General features: G+C 44.3%; 1 protein-coding gene across 1 annotated transcript in view; it reads left to right on the top strand.

Annotated features, from left to right (window-relative positions):
* rnf20 (ring finger protein 20, E3 ubiquitin protein ligase) overlaps window positions 1-10,777 on the top strand; it is a 74,248-nt gene that overhangs the window by 25,702 nt on the left and 37,769 nt on the right. Inside the window, exons 4-8 of the mRNA XM_061250647.1 lie at window positions 7-24; window positions 170-268; window positions 6,277-6,424; window positions 7,253-7,435; window positions 7,524-7,639. Coding sequence (XP_061106631.1) covers window positions 7-24; window positions 170-268; window positions 6,277-6,424; window positions 7,253-7,435; window positions 7,524-7,639 — 564 coding nt within the window. The remainder of the gene's footprint in view (window positions 1-6; window positions 25-169; window positions 269-6,276; window positions 6,425-7,252; window positions 7,436-7,523; window positions 7,640-10,777) is intronic.

Here is a 10,777-nt window from a genome sequence, read left to right as displayed (position 1 = left end):
TTGGAGGCCTTGGACCAGAGACAGGTGTGTAAACCATACGCCACATCTGCCATTCATTTCTTTTTTCATTTACGTGCATGTTTTCAATGTGTAAACGCTATCTTTAACAGAAGCCAGAATACTGTGCTTCTATGAGATATAGTTGGAGGACTGTGTTCTGTGTTTGCAGGTGATTGAGGATGAGCTGAGAGAGAGGGCCGAGAAGCTGGAGACTCGGCAGGCAACGGATGATGCCAGTCTGCTGATCCTGAACCGATACTGGAACCAGGTAAGTGTAGGGACTACAACTTCCACATTCCCACAGGAAAATTCTGCGACGTCCACCACGAATGACGTCTAACTTGGTTCAGCCAATCCCGTAATGGCGGGAGCAATAAACGGTCCCGTATAAGAGCAAGACACGTTCTTGGGATCTCTCTTCTGGCTCTTCTGCTTCTTCTGTTCTTCTGCTTCTTCTCTTCGACGCACCCCTTTTGGCCAGTCGCTTCAGCTCATCTGCTCCGAGACTCGGACAGAGGCTGAATGCTGCACAGCGCACTACCAGGCCTACGGACACACCCAGTTACCTCGCGATAACTACGTGGCCTATAGTGAGTGGAAATTGTTGTACGCGGAACGCTACATCAGTTTACCCCAATAAAGCCCAACAACGAAACAGCAACGAACTTTTACACCTGGAAAAGGACCAGCGGATCAGACGACAACGCGCTCGGACACCATTCACAGCACCATCGCCGCTTCTACAAGGACAGCATGTCTTTTGGATCCAGCAATGCGTATGGAGACTCAGTAAGAAAACAAACATTCAGGCATAGCCAGTGTTTAGTTTAGTCTTAACTGTTTTTGTGAATCTGTGTTTCAATATTTACCATCCAACCATTGTAATGTGTTTGGTTAGCTACATATATATGTACGTGAATTGATTCGCCGTCTTTTGCGCATATATAGAGTAAAACTACGCAAGTTAGTCCCTTCTCACAGCTAACTCTAACTCATTACCACACCCAGAACTCTAGCCACACACACGCACACACACATACCAAACTAAATTTCCTTACTAACTTCCCGTTAGTTTATCTGTTATGTGTTTGTATGTTTGTTTAATAAATATATTTTATTAAACCCCGGTGTCCGTTTTGGAATCGCATAGACATGAGAGCCGAGTTAAAGCAGTCTTTCAAAGAACTTCCAACCTTCAGGTTTTCAGGTATGTTTAATCATTAGTATTGGTTATTTTAATTATTAATTAAAATACTAAATTTGTGGTTAGATATTCCTGATAATAGTAATTTTATGAGACTGATTACTTTTTGCAGTTATACTGCTACACAACGTTTAACTGGCGCCCCGGTTTCGTAGAGAGTAAAATCCCTGCGTAATTTGGAGTCCCGTGCGAGGACCCCTACATATTTTGGTGCCCCGTGTGAGAAGACTAGCTTTGGCTCAAATTTCATGTCTTGTGACTTCATAACGAATTCCCCATCCTAATTTGGAGCTCTGCGTGAGAAAGACGAGCTTTGGCTCATGTCACGTGACTCCAGAACGAATTCTCGGCATTCTTTCTCAGCTAAATTGCCACCAGTGCAATTTTTTGAAAATACCGCTAGATGTCACCCTTGTACCATTTTTGAAAGCCTGCATGAGCCGCTTTCTCAATATACTGCCCCCTCGTGTAACATTGTGGCATTACATCCGTAATCTTACACGGTAGTTTGTTGATTGGCATTTACCTTCCGGTATAATACGTATTATCAATAATAGTATTATTAGCCGCACTGTATTATTAATTATAATTACTTGGTCAAAGTAATTTTAATAATTAATTGAATTTACATTTAAATCCAAAATTTAATTGTAATTTCAACCAATCACATTCTGGTATTTAGGATTAATGTGATCAGCATCACAGTTCCTATTTTACGGTCTGAATATCCGCCATATGTTTGTTCATTTTGCTGTTGTTGCATTGCAGTACCGCTAGTGCAACTCGAGTCCCTGTGTGATGCTATAGCTACCTTGTACTATAGTTATAGAGAATATTCAAAGAGCGTTTTAAATTCTTTATCCTTCATCACAACTTGTATGTTGGATTGTGATATTGGGAAACAATTCATTGCCAACTGTTAGGAGCTCAAGGCCCTTGTCAAATTGTTAACTTCAAGAGTACCCTCTTAAGTTACTGATTTTAGCTTTTAGCTTTATTTGGCTTGAGATATGGAACCCATATCTATTGATGAGTACCTTTCCTTTTTAGCCCAAGGTTTAGCACCTGGCTACATAGCTTTCCTGAATCAGATGAACCTCACTGATTGTAGGAAAGAAATGTTCTCATTAATCAACGAGAAAGGTCACTCCCCCAACCATTCAAAAGACCCAATTCTAAGTTGTCTGGTCTTGAATTTTGCCAGACAGATTAGTCTTGCTCTTCAGAGCAACAAAAACTTAGACTCAGAGATGGCATACCTCAGAGGACAACACACCAGTGTTTTACTTGAGCTTCAAACTGTTGGCAAGAAAGCAGTACAATACTTGCGTGATCTGCATTCAGCCGAATCAGATCTTTGTTCCTACAGAGAGGAATTATTTCAGTTGAAGAGTGGATGCCACAAGCTGCCACATCCACTCTCTTCTGTAAGCCTGCTTTCTCAGGCTTGCCCAACTCCAGCTTCTCCTGCTTCCTCCTTACACCACAAGGCAGGGGAAGGGGGGTCACAAATTGATTCGGGTTTGTCAGATCCCGGGTCCACAGCTTGCTCTGATGGAGACTTGTCAGTCTCCTCAGATTGCAGTGCTGTTGACCACCCATGCAATGGTTTGCCCACCTCTTCCCTGGAGAGGGAAAGGGGGGACTCCATCCCAACGGTGGTCCATCTCCGCAAGGGAGAAACAGTCAGGCAAGTACAGGACTGCACCTTCCATGCCCACCCCTCTCATGAGGAGGTCAGGGAACCCTCCCGTGGACACGGTAGAGGAGATCTAACGTTATTAATTGGGCACACAAAAAGCAACGCTAATCCCGCTAGCTTTCCCTTTATAACTGAGAGGATAGGTGACAGCTCTGTTCAGTACACTGACAGCGACAATTCATCTTCTGCCAACCATTGTGAGAATGACAGTTTTGTAGCTCCACCCTCTAAACCAAACCGAGGACGTCGAGCTCCGCATGAAACGCATTCACATTCAAATGTGATTTCAGTCTCTCCTTCTCCAAACAGGCAGACTAGTGCAACTTCACATGGTCTTCGCTTTGAGGAGCTAGAGGCCATGGCGAAGTATGTCCACACATTTGACCCGAAGGACTCCGAATTTAACATTCAGAGTTACTTGAGGGAAGTTGACTACTGTCTCTCGGATCTGCCCAGGGCAACCGATCGAGAAAAGGTACGACTTGTATGGAAAACCTCAACCAGAGAGATCCATACATTTATGGAACAACTTCCACCACAGGTTTGTTCCAGCTATCCCAAGGTTTGTGAAGCGTTGGTAGCTGAGTACCTGCCACGGTTTGATCAGGCCACAGCCATGATCAAATCTGTGGAGGTTAAACACAGCCGTACAGAAAGACCAAAAGACTTTTACCAACGACTTAAACATGCATTTTTCCAGGGCAGAAACGGACCAGGCTTAGATGAAGATCAAGCCTTCAAATCCCTTTTTATGCACAACCTGCACCCCTGCGTCCGAACTCATGTTTCACTGTTTTCAAGGGGCCAACACTCAGCCCTTGAATTAAGAAATGAAGCCCAAATGGTCTGGGACACTTTCAGGATTGTGCCCAGGAACGAGGTATTGGAAACAGCTAAGCACGTTGTTCCAACCAAGCCCGCCGGCACTTCCCAAGTTGCCCCATTAAAATCTAATGGCTCAAAACAACGGCATGTGAGTAAGTTCCCGGTTAAGAGCCACCGTGGTCGCTTCTCACACTCTGATTCCAGCCGGAATTGGAGAGAAGACCGACCCGGTAGGCCCAAGCCTCAGAGTCACCAGCATGACTCTGATAGGGAAGATACCTTGTCTGAAGAGAGCTTCTTCAGTTCCTCTGAGGACAACTAAAGCCTCTAACCTTTGTTCAGTAGTGTGTATGCCTTGAGTAACCACTCCAAAGAGCTATCTGGTCTTGTTCAACCTCCATCAAAAGACGTTGAATAAGACTGATCTATAGCCGTGGTCTCCTCACAGGCAGACTCCCAGCTGAAGCTTTGACCACTTTCTTTTGCACACCTTTCCTACCAAAGGGGGGTGGCAAAATAAACTGGTAGTTTATAGCAGCCACTTAGATTTGCATGTAGCAGCAGCAAACGCAGATCGTAAGTAGGTGCTGTAGAGTTAAATCCGACACCTGTTATAACTCGTAAACGTTCATTGCTTCTTTCTACACCTACTGAACCATCGTAAAGTATTGCATGTAGAAACTACAGGGTAATCTTTACAAGTATATTGCCACACCCCAGTGTGCCTTACTCCACCTCTTCCCCAAGCAAGACAAGACCACTTGTGAGCTTACCACATCATTTAGAAATGAGACCACCTCTCCATTTCCTTCCTGATGACACAGCCATAAGGTTAAGCTTGGATACAGAAAGCTGCCCTAATTTGAAAATGCCCCCACATATTTCAGATGACAACCCTCGTCAGCAACCTGACTGTAGGGACTAGAACAATTGGTCAGTCTGAACAAGACTTCCAAAAAGGCTACAGCCTCTCCATCCTAGACCCCTACATCATCTGAACATTTTCATGGCTGGGTCATTCCTGTTGGTGCTCCACCTTCTGGACACCATCCAATAACTAACAAAACACCTGAACTAACAAAACGACTAACCCTTTCACCAAGGTTTCTCATGTTTTGTGACAATGTATTCACTGTTCGACCTTAGTGTTTCACATTGTTTGTATCATGTGCTTTAGACCAGTTTAGTTAATTGTTGATAAATGCCTGGATGTTTGTCAGTCAATTGTGAACTGTGTTACCGACCCAATGTACTTGACCTGTGGACTGTGAACTGACTTTTGTGCTCTCGAGGAACACTGGCTTCAGCCGCATCCTGAGACCACAGGGGGGATGTAGGGACTACAACTTCCACATTCCCACAGGAAAATTCTGCGACGTCCACCACGAATGACGTCTAACTTGGTTCAGCCAATCCCGTAATGGCGGGAGCAATAAACGGTCCCGTATAAGAGCAAGACACGTTCTTGGGATCTCTCTTCTGGCTCTTCTGCTTCTTCTGTTCTTCTGCTTCTTCTCTTCGACGCACCCCTTTTGGCCAGTCGCTTCAGCTCATCTGCTCCGAGACTCGGACAGAGGCTGAATGCTGCACAGCGCACTACCAGGCCTACGGACACACCCAGTTACCTCGCGATAACTACGTGGCCTATAGTGAGTGGAAATTGTTGTACGCGGAACGCTACATCAGTTTACCCCAATAAAGCCCAACAACGAAACAGCAACGAACTTTTACACCTGGAAAAGGACCAGCGGATCAGACGACAACGCGCTCGGACACCATTCACAGCACCATCGCCGCTTCTACAAGGACAGCATGTCTTTTGGATCCAGCAATGCGTATGGACTCAGTAAGAAAACAAACATTCAGGCATAGCCAGTGTTTAGTTTAGTCTTAACTGTTTTTGTGAATCTGTGTTTCAATATTTACCATCCAACCATTGTAATGTGTTTGGTTAGCTACATATATATGTACGTGAATTGATTCGCCGTCTTTTGCGCATATATAGAGTAAAACTACGCAAGTAGTCCCTTCTCACAGCTAACTCTAACTCATTACCACACCCAGAACTCTAGCCACACACACGCACACACACATACCAAACTAAATTTCCTTACTAACTTCCCGTTAGTTTATCTGTTATGTGTTTGTATGTTTGTTTAATAAATATATTTTATTAAACCCCGGTGTCCGTTTTGGAATCGCATAGACATGAGAGCCGAGTTAAAGCAGTCTTTCAAAGAACTTCCAACCTTCAGGTTTTTCAGGTATGTTTAATCATTAGTATTGGTTATTTTAATTATTAATTAAAATACTAAATTTGTGGTTAGATATTCCTGATAATAGTAATTTTATGAGACTGATTACTTTTTGCAGTTATACTGCTACACAACGTTTAACTGGCGCCCCGGTTTCGTAGAGAGTAAAATCCCTGCGTAATTTGGAGTCCCGTGCGAGGACCCCTACATAAGCATAACCAATGCTTCGCCTTGTCGGTAAACCCACATCCATTCAGATAATTACCATTACCAATACTTTTGTCTTCCAGTTTGATGAGAACATACGTCTGATTGGCCGCCGCTATGACCAATCTGGAAATGAGTCTGTTGACTTCCTGACCGGGGAAGGGCGGAACCTGAAGCCAGATACACCGGAGCCTGATGGAGACTCCAATCAAGAGAGAGTGCGAGACAGAGGTACGGGAGGGAAGGAGGGGCAGGGGTAGAAGGAAAGAGACAGAGACAGAGAGAGAGAGAGAGAGAGAGAGAGAGAGAGAGAGAGAGAGAGAGAGAGAGAGAGAGAGAGAGAGAGAGAGAGAGAGAGAGAGAGAGAGAGAGAGAGAGAGAGAGAGAGAGAGAGAGAGAGAGAGAGAGAGAGAGAGAGAGAGAGAGAGTGAGTGAGTGAGTGACAGACTTGCATGATCACTTGGTAACATTTGTACTATTGCTATGTTAATAGAATGGTGTTTCTCTGCTGTTAAAGGCAGTTCACCCAAAAATGAAATAAAAGTATGTTCATTTTTTAGTTCTGTTGATGTTCGTGAGTAACTGTGGCCTTATATTCGGAAAGAGACATTGACTTTTTCCAATGTAATTTGCCAGTGAATTGATACCCAGAAAAGGAGTGGTCTATCGAGATCCATTATATCATGTGTGATACAGTGCTTATATTTAGTAGTACTATTTTATAGTTTCTTGCAACCTTGGTAAACCCTAGCAAAAAGCACAATGTAACTGAGAATGTAGAGAGGGAAGGAAAGTGGAGAGGGAGAGGTGGAAGAGTGGAAAAAGAAGAGCAGCGACTATAGTCTACTCGCTGTGGAGTGTATGTGTGGGCAGGTAAGGTAATAAGAGAGGCAGTGGTACGCAATTTGGATATACAGATGTGTGCATTTGTGTGTGTGTGTGTGTGTGTGTGTGTGTGTGTGTGTGTGTGTGTGTGTGTGTGTGTGTGTGTGTGTGTGTGGTGCATGTGTCCATGTAGATGCATGTCGGAGGTATACACTGATGTAATGTGTCCTCCAGGCCACCAGGGTGAGACAGCCACTTCTTTCCTCGCCACTCTGGCCAGCAGCAGCAGTGAGGAGATGGAGGTGGAGCTGCAGGAGCGGGTGGAAGCAAGTCGACAGCTGACCAATCAGGTGGTGGAAATCTACAACAGTTTGAAGAACACCGTGAACTCCCTGGAGAAGGAGCTGGATGCTGGCGGTATGAATAGCAGCAATTTGACTGCATGAATGCACCGTATGACTGGAGGGAAACTTGAGAAATGAAGATGTCCTTTTTGTGATTTCAGACAACAGTGTCTGGCAGGTTACCGCCAAGCTGAACTCCCTTCTGGGCAGTGAAAACGAGCGATTGCGTCAGCTGACCGATGAGCTTCAGCAGAGGCACTTGCACATGACCAATGAGGTGACTGCTCTCTGTTGATGCTGATGGGTTTATAAACCACGGTTTATGTATAGTTTATATATTTATTATGTATATATAGACGACAGACACAAAGAGCTCTTAATTTTTTTTCTTTACTGCACTGTTTAACACCGTGTTTTCACTGCAGCATTATACCTATTAAAGGGTACCTGTACCCAAAATGAGCATAATGCCTAGATCTGTTCAATATATAAAATAAAATAAAACTTTTCCCATTCTAGCTAAATAAGTTGAATACTTGATGAAGGTGTGACATCAATTAGTTGACAGCAACTGGAAACTGCTAAATCCAATGTACACACAGTGGAGTACATACGCAAAATCATGTGGAGAATTTGCAGTTTTTTAAACGTTTTTTATCTAGGCCTCATTATGAGTGGAAAATTTTTTTCAGAAACTTCAACTGGTTATTTGTATGAACCACTGAAGAGGGATTATATCCCCATTTAGTATACTCAGGTGGTGAAAGCGACAATTCAGATTATGACATTATGGGACCTCCGGCACAATTGCTAGCTTGCTAGGATCACATAAAAGGCAGTATGCAGACAAGATCAAGGCCTGCTTCAGGACTGGTGACACAAGGTATGCATGGGAGGGTCTGTAATTAGTGACTGGCAGCAGTAAACAGTCCTCTGACTGCACGACATGAATGATCTTGAGTTTGCTAACCGGGTAAATAACTTCAATAACTACAATCGCTTTGATAAACATGACTTCCATGACTGTAATATAAATGCAACATATTGTTTGCAAAATAGCATAACTCAATATCACTGTTATTCAATCTGATGCTGTCCGAAGGTATTTGCGTGCCGTAAAACCTTGCAAAGCTTCAGAACCCGGCGGGGTCTCTGGCAGAATTTTAAAGTTGTGCTGGAGACAGCTGTCCCCTCTGTTTCAGTTTCAGTTTTAATTGGTCCATCATTCGTTGTACTGTCCCAAACATTTGGAAACATGCAACCACCATTCCAATTCCATAGGTGCCAAATCCTCCTGAATTAAATGATTACTGACCTTTAGCACTTACCCCCATTCCAATGAAATGTTTTGAACATTTTATGAAAGGTTTTCTAACAGCAGAGCAAGGCTGACACCGACCAATTTCAATTTGCGTACTGCTCAGGGAGGGGAGTTAAGGATGCTGTGATTGCTGTGTTAAAACAGGTTGTACAAACATTTGGACCAATAGATCTTATGTGAGAATACGACATTGGATCAGGGGCTAAGACCAGTCGTCTGGCAGTCAGAGGGTTGTCAGTTCGATCCCACCCTGGGTGTGTCCCTGAGCAAGACACCTAACCCCCAATTGCTTCTGATGAGCTGGTTGGTGGCTTGCATGGCAGCCAATCAGCATTGGTGTGAGTGTGTGTGTGTGGATGGGTGAATAAGAAGCATCAATTGTGCAGCGCTTTGGATAAAGGCGCTATATAAATTCCAGCTATTTACCATTTAGAACACTGCTTATTGACTTCTCCTCGGCTTTCAATACAATACAAACTCAGATCTTAACTAACAAGCTATGCCACATGAAACCCCTGTCTGATTCTTTGTTTAAACAGCTTTCTGAGGGATAGAAAACAGTTTAAGTGGGAAACTGTCTCTGTAACAGTGTATCATCCCGCACAGTGGTCCCTCAGGGATGTTCTTTCACCCTTGCTGTTCTCCTTGGACACCAGTGACCTGCTTTCAATCAATGAGTCCTGTAAGATTGTTAAATATGCTTATGATAGCTCAGTAATGGGGTCAATCTCTGATGGTGATGACGCACCATACTGGAACATGGTCAGTCACTTGATCAGCTGATGTGAGGAGCATTTCTTGGCACTCATTTTTGACTTTATGAAACACAATACAGAGGGGTGGCATTGGCTCAGGTGGTAGGAGCAGGTCGACTGCTGTAGCACTTTTCAAGGAGGATAAATCTCATGTTTTCCATAATCATGACAAATAAAATAAAGTAACTAACTCTAAAACATGCATTAGATCCTGGCTCTTAAAGATTTGACTTCACACCTTTGTCAAGTAATCGGCAATATGTCTGCTCACTGAAGTGTTATGGCACCGACCTAGTCCGATAAAATTAATGAAATACACTGCTCAAACAATTTTTTGGAACACTTAAGGGACACATCTGATCTTGAGGAACGATTCATTCAAGTTGAAAATGTTTACTGATGTACATTGTATAATTTGTTGAGAACAAAATGACGTAACAACGGTCAGAGGGCTGGATTCAAAATCACACTGAAAATCAATGTAAAAAAATTTTTATCACAGGCTGATCCAAATTTCATCATGGCAACTCATACCGTGATTCAGTAATGAGTCGGCGGATGGTGTCCTGGGGGATCTCCTCCCAGACCTGGATCAGGGCATCAGTGAGCTCCTGGACAGTCCTGCACGATGCATAACGTCCCATAGGTGCTCAATTGGATTTAGGTCAGGGGAACGTGAGGGCCAGTCAATGGCATCAATGTCTACCTCATCTAGGAACTGCCTACTCACTCTGGCCACATGAGGCCAGACATTGTCCTGCACCAGGAGGAGCCCAGAGCCCACTGCACCAGCGTAAGGTCTGACAATTGGTCTGAGGATTTCATCCCGTACCTAACGGCAGTCAGGGTACCCTTGGTTATGACATGGAGATCTGTGTAACTCTCCAAGGATATGCCTCCCCAGACCATCACTGACCCACCGCCAAACCAGTCATGCTGGATGATGTTAGAGGCAGCATAACGTTCACCATGGCGTCTCCAGACTCTTTCATGCCTGTCATGTGCTCAGTGTGAACCTGCTCTCATCTGTGAAGAGAACAGGGCACCATTGGTGGACCTGCCAATTCTGGTGGTCTCTGGTGCATGGTGATGGTCTGTGAGCACAGGTCCCACTAGAGAATGTCCGGCCCTCATGCCACCCTCATGGAGTCTGTTTCTGACAGTTTGGTCAGAAACATGCACACCAGTAGCCTGCTGAAGGATATTTTGTAGGGCTCTGGCAGTCTCCTCCTGTTCCTTCTTGCACAAAGGAGCAGATACCGGTCCTGCTGCTGGGTTGATGCCCTTCTACGGCCCTGTCCAGCCCTCCTTGTGTAACGGCTGGTCTCCTGGTACCTCT

This window comes from Conger conger, chromosome 8 (genome assembly GCF_963514075.1).
Source record: "Conger conger chromosome 8, fConCon1.1, whole genome shotgun sequence".
Classification (NCBI taxonomy): domain Eukaryota; kingdom Metazoa; phylum Chordata; class Actinopteri; order Anguilliformes; family Congridae; genus Conger; species Conger conger.
This window is presented reverse-complemented; position numbering and strand designations above follow the sequence as displayed.